The sequence below is a fragment of the Mya arenaria genome, chromosome 4 (assembly GCF_026914265.1).
Source record: "Mya arenaria isolate MELC-2E11 chromosome 4, ASM2691426v1".
Classification (NCBI taxonomy): Eukaryota; Metazoa; Mollusca; class Bivalvia; order Myida; family Myidae; genus Mya; species Mya arenaria.
The window spans coordinates 7,324,722-7,352,450 of NC_069125.1; the positions used below are offsets into that span (position 1 = coordinate 7,324,722).

General features: G+C 36.4%; 3 protein-coding genes across 4 annotated transcripts in view; 1 reads left to right on the plus strand and 2 right to left on the minus strand.

The window, feature by feature from the left end:
• The first annotated feature begins 345 nt into the window (after positions 1-345).
• LOC128231584 (glutathione hydrolase 1 proenzyme-like) lies at positions 346-16,818 on the plus strand. The gene is made up of 12 exons (XM_052944598.1): positions 346-503; positions 4,337-4,603; positions 6,810-6,935; positions 7,136-7,233; positions 7,741-7,933; positions 9,503-9,660; positions 10,411-10,560; positions 11,967-12,121; positions 13,050-13,237; positions 13,829-14,069; positions 14,931-15,044; positions 15,839-16,818. Exons 1-12 carry the CDS (start codon positions 493-495, stop codon positions 16,007-16,009), a joined length of 1,872 nt encoding a protein of 623 aa, XP_052800558.1. The 5' UTR covers positions 346-492; the 3' UTR covers positions 16,010-16,818.
• Positions 16,819-19,487: 2,669 nt separating this feature from the next.
• LOC128229713 (uncharacterized) lies at positions 19,488-22,736 on the minus strand. The gene is made up of 4 exons (XM_052941519.1): positions 22,638-22,736; positions 21,413-21,623; positions 20,380-20,584; positions 19,488-19,627 (listed from the first exon to the last, which is right to left on the minus strand). Exons 1-4 carry the CDS (start codon positions 22,702-22,704, stop codon positions 19,514-19,516), a joined length of 597 nt encoding a protein of 198 aa, XP_052797479.1. The 5' UTR covers positions 22,705-22,736; the 3' UTR covers positions 19,488-19,513.
• A 77-nt stretch (positions 22,737-22,813) lies between these two features.
• The window catches only part of LOC128232177 (sodium-dependent proline transporter-like), a 29,427-nt gene continuing 24,511 nt past the window's right edge, over positions 22,814-27,729 (minus strand). For both annotated transcript variants that reach the window (XM_052945585.1, XM_052945586.1), the window contains exon 14: positions 22,814-24,333. In XM_052945585.1, coding sequence (XP_052801545.1) covers positions 24,145-24,333 — 189 coding nt within the window. In that variant the 3' untranslated portion in view covers positions 22,814-24,144. The remainder of the gene's footprint in view (positions 24,334-27,729) is intronic.

Below are 27,729 nucleotides of genomic sequence, written 5' to 3' on the forward strand. Positions count from 1 at the left end.
AAAGGAACATTCAACAAATTATAGTAATGTATGTCATGTTATGTATTAATAAGCTAGATAAAAATTCAAAGTGGATGGTATTAATAGCTACATGAAGTTTAGTAGCTACTATGAAACAGTGATTTGGGAGTAGCCATTCACTATCTTTTTAAGATCTTAACAATTTTACTACGGTATATGAAAAATAAATATTCCCGATCGAGCAGATTCCTCCACTGATTAAAAATATCTACACATTTGCTTACAGTTGCTTCAGAATGCATTAGCTTACAAAGATGAATGAATATTTACTATAGGTATATCATTTTGACGACAGTTTACAAATAACTCTCTTTAATTTTGCAGAGCTTGACTGACTCGCTAGCTAGCAGCCAGACGGGTTGAATGGTTGAGTGCGTTCGAATGATAGAGGGTTTTCTGTTTGAGCAATTTATGTTTGGAAAGTAAATAGATTGAATTTGTTGCTTTCGAAAGACTTGCACACAGATCGGAATGGGGGAAAAGTAAGTGCAGATTTGTTTTTATATTTGTGACTTGCATCCATTAAGATGCAAATGATTGAGTGTTTGTTTTCAGGTTAATTTTGTTAATATATTACGATTTATATGCTCAGGTAGTGTTAACAGATCAAAATATAAGATTGAAATCATTTATAAATGTGGATTATGTGTAACGATAAGAAAATTCATTTTCAAATTTAACGATTTAATCAAACACATCAGTTAAGCATATTGCGATTATAAAAGAAGCATTTAAACAACTGATCAAACTAAATTTATCGTCATACGGTTTAGATTTCACATCGATTATAGTTTTACAATCACAGTAAAATCTAATCATCAAATGAAGTATGTTCCTATTACTGGTTCTAATAATTTGCCCAAGCGTCAATTTCAGAATAAGAAGAACTAGTTTCAATAAGTTTAACAATTCGGCACACCTCGGCCATTTTCTATCGAAAACAACCTCATGTGTACTCGTATATCATATACAGCGCATTATGGACGGTTTACAACGTTCGTAATCTTAACATTTAACTACGCTGCAAGTAGATCGCGTAGTCAGTTCAATTAAGCAGTTAAGCTTAATGGCTTTACTCTTGGGAATCTTTATTATTTATACAATAAAGATCTTCACTAGCAGCCAATTAAAGTAATACAAAAAAAGGACTACAAGTAATAAAAACTTTAATTACAATTTTACGAAATTCTTGCCATTCATCCGACGTTGTTTTTGATGGAAATGGCCGAGGTGTTCCGAATGCAAGTTTAAATAATAACAGAGGTAAATTGTATCTTAACCGCGGTTGAAAAAAGTTTTAATATCATGTTCGATGCAGATTGGTGATCACCTTGAGCCGCAAGATGTGGACATTATTTAGATTAAATACCACTTCATGTGGAACGGCAAAGGCTGACAATACAAATGCTCTCAACTGAAACGTGTTATAAATCTTATCACAAAACGAGATGAAAAACCTTAACACAATTGACCGCCGGCCTGTAAAAACGACCCTTATCGCATATTTTATCAAAATTAGTTTTTTTGCAAAAATACAAAGTACAATTTCTGTGTGTTCTAAAAATACCAACTAAAATTAAATGCATACTTTTTTTAATGCTAAAATTCAATATCAAAGACCATAACCATGCCGTTCTTGGAACGTTGAACAAAACAAAAACGAAGACATATAATCATTTGCAAGTTTACTGTCATGCAATTATTGGTAATAAATTGAAACTTTAACGGAATGGTAACAATAGAAAAGTATTTCGGTAACTGCACAAATACTGTATAAATGTTGATGTAACCATGGCAACGAGTACTGCAATTTAGAATGAAAATATCGCTGGCTTATTTTTCAACAAATTTTTAGTAAATTTTCTATTAATTAATATATTCTGATATTTGATAAAACGTATTGAAGAATCTCCCGTAGTGATATTACCTTAATAAATGCTGTATACCCATATGATATAAAAACAGTCCCTATATGTTTCGCGGAGTATCTTGAAGTGTGTTTTCAAGCCATCGTCTTTAACATTTAAAAAACAAAAAAAACATTAAAGTATCAATGTTCAATATCTATGTGTACATAAACGATATAACAGATATACCGTTACAATCTGTATTTTAACAACAAACAACAGCACAATAACAATTCACCAACAACACGCGAAATATGTCCACTTATTCAGTGATGTCAGACACTTGGCACTATTCCTCAGAAAGCGGACATGTTGTGTCCTTGTTCTTCGCCCGCAAGTATTTTTGCACGTGAGTTGCCAAGTATGCCTGGCGCTCGCGGCTTAAACCAGCAGCTTGTACTTCCTGCGGTCTACTTCGCAGTACATTTCCACCACGGAACACACAGTAGCTCGTCTCCTCGTTGTCTTCTCCTTTCTAAAATGATGCCAGGCGACTCAGAGGTGAATCGAAACTGCTGATATGACCTTATTCCTTTTAGTGCACGAAACTGTTGCCCAAGAAATGTCTTCCATTCTCGCCATTCAAACCTCGAGGTCCCGTCAGGTTTCTTGTAAAGGACAGCCTCATTTGTAGTTGAAGAAGATGCAACAACGTTTTCTGAAAATGATTGATAAAAATTTCTCACCACATTCACGATATAATTTCGATGTTTTTGTTCAATCATTTGATTTAAATAAACTTAAATCAGTCTGTTGTTTTTGTTGAATGAGAATACTTCTATTCAACTAACCTAGGTCGCTCAAGGTTTCACAGTCCGTTCGCCTGTAAAGCGCCTTGATTCGCCCGAACCCAGCGTCTATTATGCACCTGGCATGACCTGCTACCTGCATCAAATAGCGTATCTCCTCGTTAAGGCCGATCATGGTCCTCCAGCAGAAGTACGCTAGCAGGTAGCGGTTTTTGTTTTGTCCTGAAAATTATTAAGTTTTAGAAATAACCAATTATACTCATTACTAAAATATATTGAAGTTCAAAGATTGATATTTTATGCAATTTTCGTAACCCGTTAAGAACGGTTTAAGCCATGTAACATTGATTTTCGAACGGAAATATGAAAATCAGAGATCTGATTATTTGTCAGCAATCAATTACAAAAACAAAAAATAAAACAGTTGTACTATTGGCATATCTGTGAGATTGCAGCTTTAATTACCGCCACAATTGTCCGCATGAAGAGTAGTCACTCGCTCCCCGTGCCCAAACTCTGTCAGAGCGTAATCCACGAGCGAAATTACAGCATCTGCCCCGTGAATGCCACCTCCATCCTGCATCATAGTCTCGGCTTCGTCGATTAGAAAATTATACTGAATCGGAAGGGCGTCGTACCGAAACCCGAATAAATGAACTTTTCTGTAAATAGATGTATTTAACATCTTGTTAAATAGTCAGAATCTGTTTTCGGAAATCAACTATTTAGAGATACGATATTGTCACATAAAAACGGGTGAAAACACTTATTTAGGCGCAAAGGTCAGAGTCATTAAAAAATAATGCTTCTAAACGAAAATATTTGACTTATTACCTAGGAGTGACAAAGTACATAGGTCCCATCTGGCGACTGTGATGTGGCAGGCACAAATTCTGAGCAAAGTCGAACGTGTAATGTGCATGCTGAAAGTCAGTTGAGCATGGCTCGACTGGCTCTGTAGGGCGACCCGTGCCTCTCAATTCGTCCATAGCAGTAGTAACGCAGTCTTTGTACACCTAATTTGAATACAAAGACATGTACATATAATTTTATGAAAGTATGAAATATTTAGCTCATTCAATACAAATTTTAAACAAATATAGTCTAATTTCAGCGACTGTTTTCATTGAAATTGCATCGAAGTACATTAGTTTAAACATATTTTACAACGATTGTGAAACAAGTTATTACAACATTATATTAATCACTCTCGTTGGTCCGATTTCACGCGAGAGTGTGGTCTTGTGTTGTGGGGGGAACTGGAGAACCCACTTGTCCGGCTTGGTGACCACAACCAAACTCACATGCGCCCGAGCCGGGAATCGAACTCGGGTCGTCTACGTGAGAAGCGAGTGCGCTAACCACTGCGCTAACTTGACAACCCGAAGAAGTACATTAGGAGGGCAAACATATATAGTGTAGCCGAACGAAGTTCTTCTTTCAATATATTTCCATTGAATAATACACTTATCATAATAATAACTTCAACACCAATAAAATACCTTGTGCTCTTTTCTGGTCGCATTGGTGTGTCTCTCGACAAAAAAATCCTTGCTAATGATATAATTTAGCTTATTGCTTCTTGTTTATTATTTCATGTTCTTTTTATAACACGTTTACACGCTTCTTTACTTATCTTTCAATTATCCAATATTTTAGAATCTCAAAGACTCGGGCATGGGTCATTGTGACCATTCTTATGGTGGCCTGCATCGTCGCTTTGGCTTTGGGTCTTGCCCTCGGGCTTAGAGACGACGAAAAGGAGTACGTTTACGTACCCATGGAGTGCGAAACAGACGCCATGCCGTCTTCCTCCAGGTTAAAAAAGGACTCACCCTTGTATGTTAGACCCAGCGATACCAAAGAAGGCAACTACAGATTTGGAACGGTCGCAGCGGATTCCAGAATGTGCTCGTCAATGGGATCGTAAGTGTTGCTTGTTTTTTATTGAATGGATGGCTGGTCAATAGTCAAAACCATATCCACGACAATGTGGAAAGACAAATTGCCATTTGAACTATAGCCCGAGTTTATGGAGGGAGAAGCGAACTATTACCCGAGGTTATGGAGGGAGAAGTGAACTATTGCCCGAGGTTATGGAGGGACAAGTAACATATTGCCCGAGGTTATGGAGGGACGAGTATATTATTGTCCGAGGTTATGGAGGGACAAATGAACTATTGACCAAGATTATACAGGGACTATTGTCCGATATCACATAACTATGACTCTCTTAGACTCGAAATCTATGGAACAAATCATATGGCAGAAATATTCTTTATTCACACAATATTATGCTTTCAATCAAGTAATGAATTGCGGGAGTGATATCATTAGCGCGGTATGAACGCAGCTGGGCTGGTTAATGTGTGTAGAGTCCGATGGACTCCACGCATACTTTAATATGCCCTACTGCGTGCATATCCTGATAATGACATCAATCGCGTTATACCTTACTTATATTTAAATAATAGTTCATAAATTTATTCAACAAATGTTAAAACAATACTTCATTTCTTTTAAGAAAACCTTACCATTATTCTTTTCACACATTCCGTAAATATAACGTCCCGACCGTAATCGGAAACAGTTTATCAGATTACGTAACAATAACGCGGGAAAAATCAATCAAATCCCCTCTTAACGTAAAATTGAAACACAACTAGCACAAATACATTTAACATATCATTGATTTACAATTTGTAACATGTTGATTTAAGTTTTTTGGGGCCTGCTGACACAATACAAAAAATAACAAATTTCAATTTACATGTGTATTGTCATACGTTGATTCGCGATCCGAACATGTTGTGCTCATCGGAAAATATTCGCAGTTGCCGATCAAAGGCAGTTCATTTAAGTAATGAAAGTTGAGGTGTACATATTTGAAGTTCTTTCCGCGGTGTTGCAAGACTGATTATGTTAAACTGCTGGTTTCTCTAATATAACCATTTTGGTTTATTACAACTATTTAAATATTCCGCACGCATGTGCATATTTGTTTAAGTTGTGGGGTATCTTAAAGCTTAAAGCTTGTTCTTTACTTGGTTTATTAGTCTAAACTATTTAGGGGTAAAAGCGAAAACATGAAATAGCGACATTAAAACATAAGCATATAACGTCCCCCCTCCCTCATCTCTCGATTTATACTTCACTTTTATAATCGAAATTTGCAATACTTAGTATTGTAGTTATTATAAACAATAATATAACTAGATTTTTATTAAAGTACAGTAATATACGGACCGATCGATTTAACATGTACACTGAATGGCCACACTTATTTACGGTGTAATATTTACTGTTCAAAACCGTTGTTTCGTTGTTACGTACATTCTCGGACATCAGAGGTATGATGTTATTGCGTGCCACAGGTTATATTTATCATTATCAAACCTCTGGTGAATGAGAATGTGTTACGTATTTAACAGTGGCAATCTAACTGGTCTCAATTGTTCGAGACTTCTTAAGTTCCTTATAACAGGATCAAGCTAAGCTCTATATTTTTGTTTTGCTATAATTTGTTTAATATTTACTACTTTAATAATAGTTTTTAAATGGCAATATAATAAGTTTTGGATTCCAAACTTATAATAAACCTTGCTATTTTGGAGTTGAATAAGAATGTAGATTCTAAACACTTAAGAGGGATGTCCCATACAGAAAAAAGATCTAGTCGAACATACAAAATGCCAGTTAGGAACAGGAAAATAATCATTTCAAAGAAAACATCTGGAAAACTTTGCTTGGTCATTTTTAGTTCATATAGTAGATCGTAGTGTGGGGAAATACATCGTCTGCTCTGATCAGCCCTGTTTGTTTACTTATCTCCAGTGTGTGCTAAACATAGAACACTGAGTTTAACAGACATGTACATAGGTGAGGGAATTTACAATAAGCCACTCCCCATTTACTCGCTGCCGAGGCAGCGAATGTTGCCCCTTTAATAATGAGCTATCTTAATGATATTCACAATAAGCCAATTTTCATTTCATATTTAAGTGTGTTTTTTGGCTAATAGAATTCAGCTACTTAAACCGGTTAGACTTAAGAAGTTTATATCAATGTGGGCCTGAATTTCAACACACTTTCAGAATGTATTAATCACTACAGTATACATTTTTCTGATCAGTGAGATGATGATACGTCACGGTGGGAGTGCGGTAGACGCTGCCATCACCGGTATCCTGTGCTCAGGAGTCTTCAACTTCCAGAGTTGTGGAATAGGAGGGGGCTTCTTTATGACATTCTACCGCAGGTTTGAGAAATGGTTTCATTCAACGCGTTTTGCCACAATAATTCCAACTTTGATCTCGCCTTTAGTTGAAGTTAGCACTTTATAGTTGCCTATCTATAATTTCATCGACTTTAAATGTAGGTTGTAATTCCACCTTAACACTAACTCAAAATAAGAGTGCAACCACTTACGCGATTTCACATTAGTAAATACATTTTCAGAGAGGATCAGAAGCGGTTTGCAGTGATGTCTAGGGAAATGGCACCAGGCGCGGCGAGCGAAGATATGTACGTCGACGGCAAGGCAAGCTCTACTGAGGGTGAGTAATTTTAAACTGCCAGCACGGAATAAAGAGTGTCCCAGTTGTGTGACGTTCGCTAAATTTAGACAAATCTAAGTTTTTCTTCCCTTACTCTGTTTAAAGCAGAAAAACGGTGGCTATTTTATTGTTCGCAGTTTTGGTTCTGCAAAGCACCGTAGCATCGCTAAATTATTTCGTTATCATACTTCTAATGCATCGATTTCATTCATGCTCTAATACCGCCAATTATGTAACATGTGCATGGACATACAATCATTTTATAAATTTTATTTAAAACAAGTGAACTATTTGACATTCTTCAGCATTTAATCTTAGGAAGACAGAATGGTGCCCTTTTCTTGACTACCAGGGCAGAAGGTTTGCTTCAAAAGAAGGATCTTGCAAAGTCTCTCTACTTCTACCACCGTATTTCATTGTATGTAATTCTGCATGGCTATGGCGTTGTTATAACATTAATGTCAATACAAATCATTATGTTATACTTATGCAAATTATACTTTATAGGCGCAATGGCGATAGGAATACCCGGGGAAATTAAGGGCCTTTACGAAGCGTGGACGCGCGGAGGTCGCCTTCCATGGGAAACATTATTCCGACCAATCATTCAACTCTGTGAGGATGGATATCCAGTAGGACCCCTGCTTGCAAAAGATATTAAAAATAATGAAAGATTTTATCCGACCTATTCATCTCTGAGGTTTGTATTTTTTGTATAAATAGTATGATAAAGCAGTTAGTTGAAAAAAACGTTCGTACAAAACAGTGTTAAAGTGACACTCAGATCTGAAATCATTGCATACACATGTATAACAAGCCTAAATTTTAAGTGATCAACGTTTAACTTCTATTAATAAATAATGCATTTATGGAAAAATATTAATTACTGATAACAAGATTGTAACCGTGTACTTAATTGCTGAAAATACACACATATATATATTAAATGAATGGTGAGTGCTAAAATATTAACAGTGACCAACTATCATCTCATAAGATAGAAATACCGTTTATCTGCACCTTTCTTTTTAAATTAAACACGGTTTCCTTCATAAGAACAATTGTTTGTGATTTTTATTCATCTTTTTCGGTAAATTAAAACAATAGTATTAATTGTGGAACATGACTCAATGGGGAGTAAGAGTGCATCTTTAAACGAACGTTGTTATTGGAAATGTCCATTGCTTCTCCCTAGCTTTTTTAGTCAAGTGTTTTCTCCACAGTAAATTTATCTTTGTTTGGAACATAAGTGGATTCAGTTGTACAGAAAAACATAAGTGATTGCCACATAACCATCGTCGTTAACCAAGGTACTTTTTCCGTCACACTTCATACACAACGAAGCATAGCTTAGTGTATACTTGGGGTATCCGACGATGCCACATAACGTACTCTTTTAACATAACTAATATAGGGATTAATTTTTAATATTCATATTATTCAATTCATTATTCTATTCATGTTTCCAATACAATCTAATATTGTTCAAAAGTGTGCGTGCTTGTTCCATGTTAGAATTATATTCGCTCCGGGTGAAACCTCTTGGTACAATGTTTTGGTTAGTACCAGAAATGCACTTTAAGACTCTCGAAATGTTATCAACCATCTTGACCTTGTTACAGTCAAAACATTAATGAACAAATAAAATCATAATACAAAGGGACACGCTCATGTTTTATTGCTAAATGCGTGTTTTTGTATGAGGATTTTGAGTGTAGCAAATCATTAGGACTGTTAGAACTAAGACACTGACGGCTGGAACCCTTCAACATATGTTGATATATGCTTACATATTGTCCACAGATCCACATATTTGAATAACATAATAACGCTTTTCAACAAAAGGCATCAAGAATAAGTTATCCCTGTGTGTGTATGAGTCATTGTGGGCGTGTGGTTTTGTTGTCAGTTTTCTAACTTTTATGTACCGGCGTGGGTTCGTTCACCACTAAAACAAGGAGGTATTTTTATACTTAAAGTCAGTCTTTTTCGCAATTTCAGTATGAAAGAGTAGAGTAGTTGTAGTGTGCCTTTATAATATGCCATATGAGTTTCAGATGCCTTACCGGAAAAAAGTTGGTGCCAAAACATGATCGAGTCCCTTTAAAATAACAAAAAATACTTTTCCATTTCTTCAACATAATATGCAGTAGTTATATAAGGTACTCAGAAAAACTGGATAAATTTCGAGAAATTTAGGTCAGGAAAACGAGTCTAAATATTCGTATACATGTACTTGGAAAATATAAAGTTTTTGTGTATTTTGTAGGGCTCTAGTTACAAACGCCAACGGCGAACTTCTTAAAGAAGGTGACACCATCCGTCTTCCAAAGCTTGCGGAAACTATGAGGAAGATTTCCCAGGACCCTTTCACATTCTACAACGGGACTCTTGCCAAAGACATTGTCAAGGACATTCAGGATGAGGGTAAGCTTCTTATCCATTCTTAACCAACCTTTTGTTTCAAACTTGGTGTTTTGGGAATATATTTTTTGGCGAAAATTTACCAAGTTACAGTGTTCTTTTATGACCTCGTAATTTCCATCATTCGAAAAGTTATCATTCTTTATTCCAAATTTAATAATTATGCATTTAAACATCGGACAATCGGACATTAGAAGTTTTCATAATTCATTTATCACGAAAAAAAACACCGAGGCTGAACGCGAAAGTTTCTAAATTATACAAACTTATTACAGAAGCATAACAAACATTTATCTTGCAGTGATAGGAACATTTCATAGAGAAATACTGTAATTTTGAAACTAGTTTCCTCACATTTTGTAGAGTATAAGTAAAAACAATTATGTTTGACATTGAATTTTAATGCTTTACTTTTCGTTAAAAGTGTGGGTATACAGAACAACGATTAAAAAATAATTCTGCATTTGGAGAAAATCTGGCGTTATACCAATAACATGATTAAACTGTTCGTTAATACAGTCAAACCCTGTTGGCTTGAATTCGTTTGGGTCGATTTACTCGTTGGCTCGAACAGGATATAAATGACCCATTTCTTTATACTGGAGGTAAGAACTCCCGCTTGGCTCGAATTGTCCGAGGTTCGAGGTATTTGCGCCGGTCCCTTGGAGATCGAGCCAACGGAGGTTCGACTGTTGTATAATTCTGGCAGGATGTTTACAAGGGATCGAATTCTTAAGTGAACTTATCGTTTAGGTGGTATCATAACGGAACAGGACCTACAGCAGTACTTCTCGGCAGTGAAGTCACCCATTGAGTTGCAAATGAGCGGTGGTTATACCGCGATTGCACCTCCCCCACCCTCCAGCGGGGGCGTTCTTATACTGATCCTCAACATTTTAAACGGTTAGTGGTCTTTACTTTAATGCACCAGTCAATTGTAACCAAAGCCCTCAGGTCTGGGGGGATAGCGGGGGAAAAGGGCCATGTTTTACCTTCCAGGTGGGCCCGCAGTGCCGAGTGATTGCGGTGGTTTTGTTTCCGCGCAGAAAATAGCGGGGAATGGGCCTTACATAGGATGTCCCCGGGGTGCGGGGCATTTGGCGGGGATTTTACCAGCAGTTTGTCCCCACAGGGCGGAGATTTTACCTGAGATTGATGGACCGGAAGTCAAAGTCCTCGGTATTCCCGGACCTGGGGTCGTAGTTACAATTGACTAGTTCATAACTGAGATACAAAATGTGTCATACCGAACAAAGAGGGCCGTTTATTTAGAACTTTGTTAAAGTTAATAACGTTGTTAACTTCATTAATGTTAACTTCATTAATGTTGACTTCATTAATGTTAACTTCATTAATGTTAACTTCATTAATGTTAACTTCGAAATCGTTACTGTTTTATACGTTAGTTGGGTATACTCGTGATTTGCAGAATTTCTAGAAAGTTTCGGATCAAATGTGTCAGCTGTACTTTTTAATATTTATATGAAAGAGCCTCAAATAGCCTCAAAAAGTTCACGTTTAAAAGTTAACAATGACGAAGTAAACCCAGTTGATCACATTAGCAAATATCTAAAACATAGACCCATATTCTCTTACGTAACAGTATATGATTATTTCAATTCGATCATTAAAATTTTTAGCAAATTATGCACACTGATTAAGAATATGGATACATAATAAGGTTCAATCTATTCATGTATCTTATCAATGAGCGTATCTATCTATTACGATTATCTTGCCGATACGTCAAAGTAATAAGGATTCCAAAGAAAACTCTGTCTTTTATGACGTCACTGGTTGTATTTTAGATGTATGTATGTATTTCTTTAGACCTTGCAGTCAAGGATAACCCGTGAAGTGCAAGCACTTATTTCCAACGGGGTCATTTGTTTTTGCTGAAGGGCCAGCAGGCTGAAGAGACGGTGGTGGGATACAAGGACGTCCGGGTGCGATACCCTAGCTCTTTTCGAAGAGACCCCTTGGTTCTTTAACGTGCTCGATGTAAAGCACCGATACACGGGATACAACTTTCCTGGGTTGAACCAGTACTGAGTACATCACTTTTCCAAGCACTACCCTTTAAATGCCGAGCGCCAGGCAAGGGAGCTACTTGTACCAACTTTTAGCGTCTTTTGGTATGACACGGCCGGGGATATAACCCACCTCCTCCCGCTCCGTAGGCGGACGCTTAACCACTAGGCCACGGAGACGGATATAACAATCTGTCAATCCCACGTTTGATGCACATCAAAGTAATAGGTATTCCAAATCAAAGTCTCCCCTTATTTACGTTACTGACTATGTTTTAGGTTACAAATTGACAAGCGAAAACTTTATGGACAACGAAGGGGCCACAGAGACGCTCCATAGAGTGATAGAATCATTTAAACATGGATTTTCACTCCGATCCAACTTGGGGGACTCCGACATGGAAGACTCTACATTTAAAGCTAATGTCCAAGAGGTAAACTAAGTATTTTGATATTCATGCACCATTTCAGACCAGATATTGTTAAAATTTTCTTGTTGGACTTCCCCGAAACCCCCCTGCCAACATTTTTAACCAAAATAAAGTTCGGTTCGGAGGGGAGCGCAAGTCAAAAGGTTACGCCCTTAAGTTACGCCCCCCTAGTGTCAAATCCTGGAGCCGCCCTTGTCATGTATAATGTATGACAATGCTCGCCAAGAAAATGTTTTAGAATGTTTTAATGTACGTTTGACAACTGTTATAGGTTTTCAGATATGTATTTCATTGAAGACCGTACTGTAGTATATATTTTGAATTACATATACATGTACTGGTAAATCTGCATTTTAAAGCAGTTTCCTTCTCAAGTTTTAATATTTTGAATGCGGTTCTTGCTGGATAAAAGGAAAACATGTTGTATTTAGAGTGTACTATACTACAAATGAGCTAGAACCACCTTCTATAATTAGTTTAACACAAAAATTCAAGTGCAATTGTTTGTCTGCGAAAATCACGTGACTAGTAAAGTTCTCTATTGCTTTAACACATAGGAATAATATGGCAGGCAGAGGCGAACATAAGGCCTTAGAAACTTGTATTCGCGATGATTCTATGTGAGTTTAGGGACTTTTATATGCACATTACACACACTTAATTATTCTTGCAACGATTATAATAAAATCAAGCAGTACACACTGCATGTTATTTAGATAAACACCAAACTTGCTCTGATTAAAATAATACAAACTTTGAGTTGTTCAAAGTGTTTGAGTAGCTATTAGCTTGTATTGCATTTCTGGGTTATTTAAATTTTGTCATTTTTCAAAAAGTTGTAGGTCCAGGCCTACAAGGCCTATATGTAGCTACGCCACTGTCATGGTGGTTCGGTGTCATGTCAATTATAACATACCCGCGGATTTTTCAGCTGATTGCAAATATGACGTCACCAGATTTCGCTGCAGCGAAAAGGGCAAAAATTACCAGAAACACCCATGAGACAAGTTACTACGAGCCGGCATTTGATTTCGCCATCCCCGACGCAGGAACCAGCCACCTGTCGGTTCTTGGTCCGAACGGTGACGCTGTATCAATCACGAGTACAGTAAATCTGTAGTAAGTATATATAAATTGTCGAATTATTCTGTGCTTTACATATTCTGAAAATCTATGTCTGATTATAAAGTAGTGAACCTAACCCTAACCATAAAACCATATAATATGTAACATATCATCGTCGAATACACTGGTACCCCAAATTTCGTTAAGCTTTATGACATACAATAAGTTAAACGGGATAATTGCTCGGGGAATGCTGTGGATGAAATCAGATACAGTCGAACTCCGTTGGCTCGAACTCCCAGGAACCGGAGAAAAAACCTCGAGCATCAGAAGATTCGAGCCAAGCGGGAATGCTTACCTTTAGTAGAAATAAGTCTGTCCTTAACAATCAGTTCGAGCCAACGAGGAAATCGAGCCAAGCGAGTTCGAGCCAACGGGGTTCGACTGTATATGTGTATAACACCATTTCCTACTTACCATAGCGACGTTTTTTATAGGCGTTTGAAAAAAATATCAATTATATTGTGTGCATATCACTTTAAATTCTTTAACCATCTTAACTTCTCAATTTTGCTACACCAAACTTAACTTTGCTTAAATAACAATGTTTAGGCAAATAACCACTAACATTTGTATCTTTTTCAGTTTTGGCTCCAAGGTGGTGGGAAACAGAACGGGCATCGTTTTTAACAACCAAATGGACGACTTCTCAACGCCAAACACAACAAACTATTTTAATGTCCCAGCGTCTCCTGCAAACTTCATCAAGCCTTACAAGCGGCCAATGTCGTCCATTTCACCGACCATAGTTCTGAATGAAAATGGTGATGTTGTCTTGGTAACGGGAGCTTCTGGAGGAACACGCATTCTTACTTCAACGGCTTTGGTAATTCATTTTTTTTGGCGAACGTTGTCATTAGAATGTTTAACAAGATTGGAAACGTCGAAGTGTAATCAATTATATTTATAAATTATTCTCCAAACAATGCTTTACATTGGTTAAGTACAGATCTAGCTATCTTTCCATTCCATTCTTGATGATGATGATGATGATGATGAATGATGATGATGATGATGATGATGATGATGATGATGATGATGATGTATTATTATTAGGAGTGAATTTTAAAGGGCCTGCCACATTGCCAGAGTCACTTGAAGAACCAAAGCATCAAAGTTTTAAAAAGTTCATATTTAATTTTGTTTTGAGGTTCAATATTAAGTCAGCATAATATGTATATTCATCCGATGCAACATGCTTACATGTAAGTTACATATTTATATTGTCAATAGCCTTTTCCGATGAAATGCAAATATTTTTTGGTCCAAAATCTGTTAAAGTATTCTTTCGTAAATTTGGTCAGCTCCTTATTGCCCCGAAACATGTTACAAAGAGAGTATACTTTACTGCTGATGAAGATTTTCCTCAAAACAAAATAATGACCTCTTGAAACATTTTGATTAGCTATGGTAGCATTAGGCCTGAAGGAGGCTTTGTAACGACGCATACAGTGATTAAGTATACCGCATGAATTGAACTTTGATATTTGCGTTCAATCGAACTTTGCTATGTCGAACTCTGTTATCTCTTTTTTGCTGGTTATGTGGAATAGTTTTCTATAGTTTTCGGTTAAATTATTCACATTCTGTATTTCGGTTATATCGAATGTTGGTTATCTCGAAGTGTTTCATTGGGTCTTAACGACACTTAGCGAGTTTTAACTGTAATAACATTCATCTTTTACAGTCGGTGATTGAGACTATGTGGCTGGGCCTAGGTATGAAGGAGGCAATAGAATACCCTAGATTTCACCACCAGCTCTTGCCCCTGGAACTTCGGATAGAAGAGGACATGCCGCAGGTATTTGCAGAAGCGTTGGATGTTCACCTTTTGTCTTACATTTAATATTTTAAAAAATATTTCGAAATCACGCTATTTCGGATTAACAATTTTTAGATAATGACAGCATTCGCGAATTATAGATGACATAAAATATAAAGTCATGAAATTTGCAAAAGCATTTTAAAGCGGCACTCTCACAGATTGACAGTTATTAAAAAAAGTTTTTTGTCTCGGAATCAGCTTATGTTTGTATCAATGCTTTTAATTCAGTCACATAAGATATTTCACAATGTAACAAATCTCAATTGTTGAGAAAGCTACCGAAATTTTCATTTTTCTTAAAGCGTTTGGATCGCGTTTGGCTTTAAAACATCAATTTATGAACGAAAATATGAAAAAAACTGCGATTTAAACTCAGGATTAATTGCATCGCTGGTTTCCAGATACATTTGTATTTTCGACAATATTGGTTCATTCCAAGACAAGGATATTTTTTTGTCAAAACGGTCAATCTGTGAGAGTGCAGCTTTAAGAGCTTACGAATTATAATATCGACTAGCAAAACCTTATTTGTGTCACCGATTATACTTCCGTCGAGCTTTCGATGATTCTGGTTTTAGACACTAGCAGACCTGTCTATTCTGTTAATAATCGTGTACATGTAAGTCATTTTAGTCTTTATGTGAGGAAACAATTCCGTTTCAGACAAAATAAATCAGATATAGTTCAAGGTTCATTATCACCTTTTCGGGTAGCTATTGTTCCGTGTGTCAATGCTAAGTAACACTTAAATACATTTTTTTTTATTTCAGGCGATAATGAATGGTCTGAGGGAGCGAGGACATAAATTTGAGCTAAATACAAATCTTGGATCAGCTGTACAGGCCATTCTTAGAAGACCTTCCTCAAACGGCGTCTATGATAGTAAAGATATCTATGCTTACTCGGATCCAGTTAAATATGGTCTTCCCGATGGGGCGTAACCGTTGTATCTTCTAGGAATGTATCTAAGAAATTTTAACAGCATTTAATTGGTTTAATACATCAACAAAAAACGAATTTGGTGACCCTAGTAACACCTACATGCCAGGAAAAAGTTGTAATAATGAACATTAAAGCTTTGGTACCCTACTTAAAGTGACATTCTTATTCAAAATCACTACATACTTATGTATTACAAACATAAATTTTGAGTGATACACCCTTAACTACTTACTAAATAATGCATTTATGGAAAATATGAATTACTGAAAACAAAATTCTAACCGTGTATTAGCTGAAAACGTATTTTTTTTAAAATGATTGGTGAGTGCTAAAAGTTTAACTGCGATCTACTATCGTCTCATAAGGTAGAAAAAAACCGTGTTTTCTTCACCTTCCTGTCAAATTAAACTCGGTATCCTTTATAAGAATCATTGTTTTCGATATTTATTCATCCTTTTTAGTAAATTAAAACAATTGTATTAATTGTTGTAAATCCTATCTGGGAGTAATAGTGCATCTTTAAGGCTTAATTAAAACGTTGAGTGAATGAAACATTTTTTGAACACAATCGGCACAGGTCATTTAATTCTCTGGAACTGCCGATTCTTTAAAAGGACTAAAATTACCTGTTAATGTGTTGCATTGCCTTTTAACCAGACATTTATACATTTATACTCATGTAATCATTTATCACCATGTTATTGTTATAATGTGTAATATTTTCATATTTACTGTTGAATTAATATTGGAAATCCATTATACATAATGAATAAAAAATATATATACAGCTGCATAAATAGCCCAATTGTAATCCACACAAATGTTGAATACTTGTCGGCGTTTGCTATGAAGTGATATATTCTGAAAAAGTACGATTGTGTGTGTAATAATTAACATGATAACACCTCGTAACTTGTGACAAATTCGGCAAACGGAACCAAACGAAACTGGACATTACACTTTCGATGATAAAAAGCCCAAGGTATCCCTGATGTCCATAAACCAGTTGGCCCCAAAATCACGAAGAATCTCAATCTCAGTCTAAACTCATTTTATCTCATAACAACTTTATATGATTCAAAATTCTATATGTTTTACCCTTTTTAGAAGAGCATTTCCTCATCGGTTATGTTGATTTAACTATTTGGTCAATATTTATAGAAAGAATATTTGAGAGCAAAAGCTGTAGTTGAGTCTAATTATCTATTTTATGCTTTACTTAAGTACATTTTGTGCTATACACATATCTCTTTTAAGAATATTGAGCAATGATTTTAATCAACATACTGCACAAGAGAAAGAGCTTTAAAAATAGTAAAACATACGTCATTTTGAATAAAGTCATGCTGTAATGAGGAAAAATGAGTTGAAAATGAGATTGAGATTTGACTTCATACTGTAATGAGGAAAAATGAGTTGAAAATGAGATTGAGATTTGACTTAAAGGCCTAGTTTAATCCTTTTATAAGTTATCCCCTCCCACCAAAAAAAAATATCCCGCTGTGCAGTTTTTGAGATTTTATTATAGAAATTGACCCTAAATGGCCCTGAGCCAATAAACAAATACACAGGAAATTGGCCCCTACCGTGACATCAGTTCAATAAGCAGGAGATGCACAGCAGGGGATTGTCATGCCAAACATTCCTTAAACTAGGCCTTTAAGTATTTTTTGCGATATTGAGATCTACTCGAAAACAAGACCGATCTAACTGTTTCTCGAATCGGCCCGAAAAAGTGTGCTCGTTAGAACTGTTTCAAAGCTTCCTAAGTATTAGGTGAGAAATGTTTAAAAGAGAGCTGACAGTGTGACGCTACGGACGCCGATAATGTGGACAGGTGGACATGGTACATGGCGATATAAATCTTCAAAGGTTTAGATTTCCGGTACGGTTGTACCAATTTGTATTGACCTGGTCACGATTTGTTTTTAAAGTATACATACATTTGAACTGGCATTCCATATATCTTTATTCACTTATATAGACATATCTTATCAGGTGCTTTTGTTTGGGCAGAAATTGATAAAACTCTGTATATGTCTGAACCAAATAACACATTTGGTTAATTTATTGAATAAGAAAAAAAATCCCACAATATTTCACATGGTCGAACACCTATAAACCCCTTAAAACCCTCCAATGAATGTTTTCGCAGACCGTTCTGAGACGGTAACTCCCATGTTAGGACAATAGCGAGGTTGCGTACTCCTGATGTAAGGACAAGTGCAATGTTCCCATGAATCTGTGCCCCCCGCCAATTAAATCGTTTCGATGACCGATTCAAAGCGGTAACCCCAATGTAAGGACAAGTGCGACGTTTTCATGAACCTGCCCCCCCCCCCCCAATTAAATCGTTTCGTTGACCGATCCAAAGCGGCAACCGCAATGTTAGGACAAGTGCGATGTTTTCATGTTTTCATGAACCTCCCCCCCCCCCCAAGTGCGATGTTTTCATGAACCTGCCCCCCCCCCCCAATTAAATCGTTTCGCTGACCGTTCCAAAGCGGTAAACCCAATGTAAGGACAAGTGCGATGTTTTCATGAACCTGCCCCCCCCCCCCCAATTAAATTGTTTCGCTGACCGTTTCAAAGCAGTAACCCCAATGTAAGGACAAGTGAGATGTTTTCATGAACCTGCCCCCCCCCCCAATTAAATCGTTTCGATGACCGATCCAAAGCGGCAACCGCAATGTTAGGACAAGTGCGATGTTTTCATTTTTTCATGAACCTGCCCCCCACCCCCCATGTGCGATGTTTTCATGAACCTGCCCCCCCCCCCCCCTCCAATTAAATCGTTTCGCTGACCGTTCCAAAGCGGTAACCCTAATGTAAGGACAAGTGCGATGTTTTCATGAACCTGCCCCCCCCCCCCAATTAAATTGTTTCGCTGACCGTTTCAAAGCGGTAACCGCAATGTAAGGACATGTGAGATGTTTTCATGAACCTGCCCCCCCCCCCCCCCCCAATTAAATCGTTTCGATGATCGTTCCAAAGCGGTAACCCCAACACTAATCGACCACGTATTTATTAATGTATAGTTTGTCTTTAAGAGTTTTGCTTTGTGTTGTTGTTTTTTGTATCTCGTATGGTATATACCTGACCTTATAACAGCGTGTCCCTCAAAAGACATTCGTTTAATCTTGAACTACAGTCGAACCCCGTTGGCTCGAACTAGAATTCCCCGTTGGCTCAAAATGGGTGTCAAGGACCGATTTGTATATAATGAAGATAAGCATTCCCACTTGATTCGAATTTTCCGAAGTTCGAGGGAATTTTGCCGGGCCGGAGTGATTCAACTGTACTAGGCTTGTCCTATTTAATGATACTTCAGATGAAAAGACTCGATAATGATGTATTTTAATTGAATGTGATAATTTCCAATTTAATTCACTTTGAACAATAACAAAAATATGCCGATTGATAAAGGTCCGTTAGTAACATATGCAGCTTATGACCATAAAAAATAACACTTTGACAAACATTTACTCTTTATTATGTAACTTCTATCCAACGACAGGTTGCACAGAGTCTGATACTGTCGCATTGACCTCCATACAGCCGATGTTGTAGGGGCCATCTTTACTGTCCTTTGCCTTCAGTTTAAATTGGTAGTTGCCCTGTGCCAAATATACATGTAACACTATGTTAGTAAGGTTTTAGATCTATTCACTTTGTTTGAATGATACGAAAGCGTGAAATTTACAAAAGAATAACACTCGAACCAAGTCCCTATGGTGTGCATTTTGGAGGAACTGCGAAACCTGAAACCTGGCCCCAATATCACGAAAATACTTAAAAGTCAAATTTCAAACTCAATCTCAACTCATTTTACAATAAAAAATCAAAATTTATTGAAATTAATATTTGATTTTACACATTTTAAAATTTAAAACCGCATTTTATCGTTGAATATGTTGATATAAATCTTTGGTCTAGATTCCAACGGAAAAATATTCTACAGCCAAAAATGTACTTCAGTACAATTCATTGCCTTTTAACAATTTTCCAAGTATATGTTTTGCTCTAGAATAAGTTTTCTTTGAAATATTGTCAAAATCTTTCAATAACATATTATATGAGAAAATACGTTTTCAAAAAGTATAAAAGCATACAAGATTTTGAATAATACTATGCTTTTATGTTGTATAATGAGTTGAGATTGGGACTGAGGCTTAACTTGAGTATTTTCGTGATTTTGGGGCCAGGTGTTCTGGGGGTAGGAGGCGGACAGCTGTGTTCGTACTTTAAAGAAGTTGATGAAAAATAAAGTGTCACTGATCTTTTTTTAGAAATATAATATGGTAATATTTTGCACAATGTATTTAAAGAAATTTACTTCTCAAAATTACTTAAAATGAAGGAAACTTACGCTAGTAAGAAGTTTCAAGAAGTCAGCTACTGCAAACAAGGTGAAACTGCCGTCGTTAACGACAATATTCTCTGCCGGAATAGGGCACTGAATATGGTGGCCAATAGCCGCGAAGAAGACATTCTCCGCCTGGTGGCCGTAGTCGGTCTGATGGTTTGGGTCCCGAAGGATGCTGTTAAATATGTGGCACGCATCCGCATTGTTGCTGAAAGACAATTTGTGTGCACACAGAATATATTTTGTGCAAATGAAAATTTCTATGGTTTTTCATCCACTCATATAGATTTTTTAAACTTTTGTTAATTTTGAGGCTTTTTAAAATATGTGAGATAAACATGTTTGTTTACATAGCAAATCCCATTACATTTATTATCAGACCGCCCTGAGCTTCCCTTGGCGACCGCTCTGAACCCCCTTTGAGGACCGTTTTAATCCTCCGTCGGGGACTGCTCCAAAGCCCTCTTAAGGACGATTAAGAGTCTCCCTTGGGGACTGCTATGAGCCCCTCTCTCGATGACCGCTCTGAGCATCCCTCGGGACTTCTCCCAGCCCCACACGGAGACCATTCAGAGCCTCAGTCGGGGACCGCTATGAACCCCCTCCCGAGGACCGCTCTGAGCCTCCCTCGGGACTTCTCCTAGCCCCACATGGGGACCATTCAGAGCCTCAGTCGGGGACCGCTCATGGCCAGGGAGTTGCATCATCTTTCTTAAGCCTCTCGTTTGGTTATGGGTCATTAAGATATCATTCATCGCTGTTACACACTGTTCCTGCTCTAGATAGACTCTTATCTTTAGTTTTAGCCTTCACCCAGTTAAAAGGTAACACTTACACAACATTGTATGTGGTATTGCCCATCAACGATGCAGTTAATGGATGCGGGGTCCCCTTGTAAACTCTAAAACCTCCGTGCACTAAACTATGTGCATACGATTTCTTAATAAATATAAATTTCTAAGACTGATATTACTCTCTACAAAGTAAATTATTTTAAATTTAATGAAAACTGAGTATGCTGTAAGGTAAGACCTACCAGGACCCGATTACCATGGACTCATCAAGACATGGCAGTTTGATGGGAATGCCGAACAGCATTCTGTTAATTTCTATATCGATGAAGGCGTGTTCCACGACCCTGTGAAAGGTCATGTTCAGGTGAAGGTGTACTTGTCCAGGGAAGGTTATCGCGTCCGGGGATATTTGGAAGTCGTGAAATGTGACGGCATCTGTGTCGGGCGTCTTGGCTGAATGTTTTTGAAGTATACAACACAATATAGGTTAACGCAAAGAAGACTTAATTTATTGTTGTTTTTTCTTCTTTACTTTAATACATAACCGTGTTTAACTCATTTGATCGTAATGATCAAAACGAAAAAAATCCTTAAGATTTACGTACAGATAATATCTGTGCGATGTTTTGGCGCTAAACTGAAAGGGGAAATCGTGACCAGCATTTGAAAAAATAAATAATGGCAAAACAATTCGAACTTCACACACTTTAATCAGCCCAACTGCACTCATACCCCGACATTGACATCAATTCCGAAATTTGCTCCTTATTTGACTTCGTTCACCTTTTATGTCGGTTAATTTCAACCTGTTATCCGATTAGTTACATCGTTCTTAGATATAATGAAGACCAATATTGAATACCAGCCCTGCTTTATTTTCAGTTACGTGTCAGTGTATTGTGTGTATGTGTGAAAATTTCAACGTCTAAGTTATGTTTAGATAATTATTCTTTTTAGTGAAATAATAGATTACATAGCCAAATCCATGAGTTTTATATTAATCTCATATTAAATGAGTACCCCTAAACAAAATATTGGGATAACGAATAAATGAGGAAAAAACACGGACAAGCCATGTATAAAAATGATTTCTTGTTGATGTAATGTAAATTTCTAATAAAATTCATACACTGATAACTACAGGAGCAGGCCAACAAATAGAAAATTAAAAATTAGTTTTCAAAGTAGTTGAAGTACTAGTCTTAGTCTCGGTAAGAATGGGAATAGATATATAATAATATAAATATGTGAGTTGGGTCGATATTTTTAATTGTAATTAATTTTTACCAACAAAAACTTATTAGACAACTGGATCTTTTTTTAACATAAAACGCAATCATCCATATAAAAAAAGCAAAATTTCGGCTGTTATACAATTGTGTTTTTTTGCTATTTGAAAATACAGTTTTTACTTAATATACATGTTATAGCAATATATTTATAATACGTATATGATTGTGTACTTACAGCAGTCCCTCCACGTAAGGGTATAAGCTACTCCAAAGAGTATAGAAATTATAACCAACACCTTCATTTCTACAGTTCTACAACACAACTGAGATTCGGTGACCCCTGTTCCAAATAATACGGCAGGGAGCTATATTTGAAATATATGATAAGATTGCAATGGACTGAAGTCAATACATATTAAAGTTTTATTATCAAAGTTACAATTACGTGACAGACACACATGCTGTTAACCGACATTTTTTTTTTTGATCTCTTGATATGATATGACTTACTACAAAAATTCTTATAATTGTAAACTAAAATTTATAATACCGATTTTGTGAAAAAATATTGAAAAATATTTTTTTTAATAAATATGCACTTTGTACTGTATATTATACTAACATAGTATAATATACAGTACTTATTTCATGCATACCGGTGAAAGAGTGAAAAATATTACTGAATGATAACTCTGGCTCGAGTGAAATGATAACCCTTGCTCAATTCCACTCTGTACAGACAACTCGGGACTATTTTGTCCATCTTTATGCAATAATTTTAATAAAACAAACATTTTTTTTTTGCGATTGATTATAACTATCAAAAAGAACAAGCTTACCAATTTATGTATGAACTATTTCATGGAAAATACTGTTACAATTGGTAGGTATCGGTTGAATATTTACTTTGCCACATGTGCTAGTAATAGAGTTGATAGACCATTTCTTCCTACAAACTCTAACCGCGTACATGTGACCGCTGCATCCCTCTCAAAAGCATCTTCGGGCACATCCTCGACATTTCCTCTGGGGTCTTCGTAAACACACGGGAATGTGACATTCAACTTTAATAGATATGAAACTAATTCGCTGTCTCAACAACAAAACATCCTTCGGCTGCACTGAGCATGTATTCACCCCGAAAAAACCCCGTAAGATCCAGAGTCTGAAGCGACAGTGACTTCCGTTGCTTTTACAAATACACACTTGTAAAAGTCCATCATTGTTAATTTAAATCTGTTGAAATTGTTTTTGAATGTACAAAAATGTCACATGCTCAAGTTTCATTGAATTGTATTTCTTCGCGATACATTTTTTTATTTACGAAATGCTTTTGTTTAAATACTTGTTTTTTGTCTCATTAAATGTTAAACATGATAGGTTTCGTTGATGGAACTAGGGTTTAATCTAAATTCAAATTCCAACAACCATTTTCATAAAGTGTGGAACTTTTTTTTAGTGGAAGGACTGCTTGCGCGAAGAGGAGGTAACTTTGACATATCGATTATACCGCAGTTACTTCCCTTCGTTACTTCCCTACGCCACTCGTGAAAATATTTTTTCTGTGACCACTCGTGAAATAAAATACGATCTTACACTGAATTCAACAAATATCCTCTAAATATACAGTATTTTTCACATTTTCGGTATTATAATTTTTAGTTTAGAATTATAAGATTTTTTTTATTTAAAAAAAAAATGATTGAGTTTGAAAATCCGGTTAAATACAATGTACGACATCCTCATATCAATCCGTTCTTGTAGATATTTGCGTCAACTTTCTGCTCCCTTACTCTTCCAAATAAATTGTAAACGAATAAATCGAATATATTTCTGTTCTTAAACTTGGATTGCTTCATTTTGTATTCCTTTTCGAATTCCCCTTCACACGGGCCCCAAATTGATAACGGAGACAGTGCTTGTTGTAGTTTCTGAAGAAAAAAAGATACACACTTTGAATTAAATGGTTGCGTTTTCTGATGTACCTAAAGCTTGTTTATAAAGAAAAGTCTGTTCGTAGTTGTACTTGTGTATGTGGTGTTTGTAAGTGTGTGTATGTGGTGTTTATACTTGTGTATGTGGTGTTTGTGTTATTGTATGTGGTGTTTGTACTTGTGTATGTGGTGTTTGTATATGTGTGTATGTGGTGTTTGTATTTGTGTATGTGGTGTTTGCATGTGTGTATGTGGTATTTGTATGTGTGTATGTGGTATTTGTATATGTGTGGTGTTTGTATGTGTGTATGTGGTGTTTGTATGTGTGTATATGGTGTTTGTATATGTGAATGTGGTGTTTGCATGTGTGTATGTGGAGTTTGTACTTGTGTATGTTGTGTTTGTATTTGTGTATGTGGTGCTTGTATTTGTGTATGCGGTGTTTGTATTGGTGTATGTGGTGTTTGTATTTTTATATGTGGTGTTTGTACGTTTGTGTATGTACTTGTGTATGTGGTGTTTGTATGTGTGTATGTGGTGTTTGTATTTGTGTATGTTGTATTTGTATATGTGTATGTTGTGTTTGTATTTGTGTATGTGGTGTTTGTTCTTGTGTATGGGGTGTTTGTATTTGTGTATGTGGTGTTTGTATTTGTGTATGTGGTGTTTGCATGTGTGTATGTGGAGTTTGTATGTGTGTATGTGGTGTTTGCATGTGTGTATGTGGAGTTTGTATTTGTGTATGTGGTGTTTGCATGTGTGTATGTGGAGTTTGTATGTGTGTATGTGGTGTTTGCATGTGTGTATGTGGAGTTTGTATGTGTGTATGTTGTGTTTGTCCTTGTGTATGTTGTGTTTGTATTTGTGTATGTGGTATTTGTATTTGTGTATGTTGTGTTTGTATTTGTGTATGTGGTGTTTGTTCTTGTGTATGGGGTGTTTGTATTTGTGTATGTGGTATTTGTATTTGTGTATGTGGTGTTTGCATGTGTGTATGTGGAGTTTGTATGTGTGTATGTGGTGTTTGCATGTGTGTATGTGGAGTTTGTATGTGTGTATGTGGTGTTTGCATGTGTGTATGTGGAGTTTGTATTTGTGTATGTGGTGTTTGCATGTGTGTATGTGGAGTTTGTATGTGTGTATGTGGTGTTTGCATGTGTGTATGTGGAGTTTGTATGTGTGTATGTTGTGTTTGTCCTTGTGTATGTTGTGTTTGTATGTGTGTATGTGGAGTTTGTATTTGTGTATGTGGTGTTTGCATGTGTGTATGTGGAGTTTGTATGTGTGTATGTGGTGTTTGCATGTGTGTATGTGGAGTTTGTATGTGTGTATGTGGTGTTTGCATGTGTGTATGTGGAGTTTGTATGTGTGTATGTGGTGTTTGCATGTGTGTATGTGGTGTTTGCATGTGTGTATGTGGAGTTTGTATGTGTGTATGTGGAGTTTGCATGTGTGTATGTGGAGTTTGTATGTGTGTATGTGGTGTTTGCATGTGTGTATGTGGAGTTTGTATGTGTGTATGTGGAGTTTGCATGTGTGTATGTGGTGTTTGCATGTGTGAATGTCGTGTTTGTCCTTGTGTATGTTGTGTTTGTATTTGTGTAAATGGTGATTGTATTTGTGTATGCGGTGTTTGTATTGGTGTATGTAATGTTTGTATTTTTATATGTGGTGTTTGTACGTTTGTGTATGTGGCGTATGTACTTGTGTATGTGGTGTTTGTATGTGTGTATGTGTTGTCTGTATTTGTGTATGTGGTGTTTGTTTTTGTGTATGTGGTGTTTGTATTTGTGTATGTGGTGTTTGTACTTGTGTATGTGGTGTTTGCATTTGTGTATGTGGCGTATGTACTTGTGTATGTGGTGTTTGTATGTGTGCATGTGTTGTCTGTATTTGTGTATGTGGTGTTTGTTTTTGTGTATGTGGTGTTTGTATTTGTGTATGTGGTGTTTGTACTTGTGTATGTGGTGTTTGCATTTGTGTATGTGGTATTTGTACTTGTGTATGTGGTGTTTGTATTTGTGTATGTGGTATTTGTTCTTGTGTATGTGGTGTTTGTATTTGTGAATGTGGTGTTTGTATGTGTGTAAGTGGAGTTTGTACTTGTGTATGTGGTTTTTGTATGTGTGTATGTGGTGTCTGTATTTGTGTATGTGGTGTGTGTTTGTGTTTGTGGTGTTTATATTTGTGTATGTGGTGTTTGTATTTGTGTATGTGGTGTTTGTACGTGTATATGTGGTGTTTGTTTTTGTGTATGTGGTGTTTGCATTTGTGTATGTGGTGTTTTGTTTTTGTTTTTGTGGTGTTTGTACTTGTGTATGTGGTGTTTGTATTTGTGTAAGTGGTGTTTGCATTTGTGTATGTGGTGTTTTTTGTTTTTGTGGTGTTTGTACTTGTGTATGTGGTGTTTGTATTTGTGTATGGGGTGTTTGTATTTGTGTATGTGGTGTTTGTACACACGTCTGTGTTCATTGGCGTTCGGCCCTTGCTTTGTACCTCCTGTTCGAATTTATTTTTGAAAATTTCGACTACTCGGCTTTGTCCCAGTACTTTTTATTGTATAATTCATCAAATAAAGAGCGTTGTTCTATACTCTCATAACTCTGTTTGTGTGTTTCCCTTCAAAAACATTTTGTTTTAAAAGTGTTTGCACAGACTCCTCAAAACTCATGGAATACGAACTAAAAGATGAAAACATTTTCGCGATGTCCATGTGGTCACCATTGTTTCTGGCGAACAACCGATTGTCTTTTATGTGAGGTAACTTTTGCGCGTAACAAAAGGAAGTTGATACTGAAATAAATACTTTAATGAAGTAAACAAACATATGACCGTGTAAGGCCGTATTTGCTGCCGATCTGATATCACGGCCATGACGGTTGTAGATCAATATAGAAATAGAAGATGTTAAGGCATCAAGACCTCAATCTGCGGTGGGTTTGTTGTTGTGGACCTGATATTTTGTTAAACAGTGATTGAAAGGTCTTATTTGAGGTCGTGTTTGAAATCAAATTTAAGAAAATTGATTTTCACCCCCGTACTAAATCAAATGTATGTGGACAAACGAACTAATTTGTAACAGGCCAGTTGGCGCATGATTAACTGCTAGATATGGTTGTATCACAATTAAGGATGCATATTTGTAATGGTTTCGGCCGTGTTTGTGAATAGAGTCAAGCTGACCGTGGAATATATAAATAATTCATTAAAGGCCGGCCACGATGCAAACGTCGTTTGAAGGACAAAAAAAAATCCATTTTTATTTAGTTTTAAGGTTCAATATTTAGCAAGCATATTTCATATATACGTTGCAACATGTGAATCTGTAATTAGGAGTTGAGCAAATTTTACGAAAGAATATTTTATCAGATTTCCAATCAAAAAACATTTACG

Coding starts and splice junctions, on each gene's coding strand:
- LOC128231584 (XM_052944598.1), top strand. Junction 4,604..6,809: donor ATGTGCTCGTCAATGGGATC/GTAAGTGTTGCT, acceptor TTTTCTGATCAG/TGAGATGATGATACGTCACG. Junction 7,234..7,740: donor CAAGGCAAGCTCTACTGAGG/GTGAGTAATTTT, acceptor TATACTTTATAG/GCGCAATGGCGATAGGAATA.
- LOC128229713 (XM_052941519.1), bottom strand. CDS start 22,704: ATGAAGGTGTTGGTTATAATTTCTATACTCTTTGGAGTAGCTTATACC. Junction 21,624..22,637: donor CCTTACGTGGAGGGACTGCT/GTAAGTACACAA, acceptor AAAAACATTCAG/CCAAGACGCCCGACACAGAT. Junction 20,585..21,412: donor TCCATGGTAATCGGGTCCTG/GTAGGTCTTACC, acceptor ATTGTCTTTCAG/CAACAATGCGGATGCGTGCC.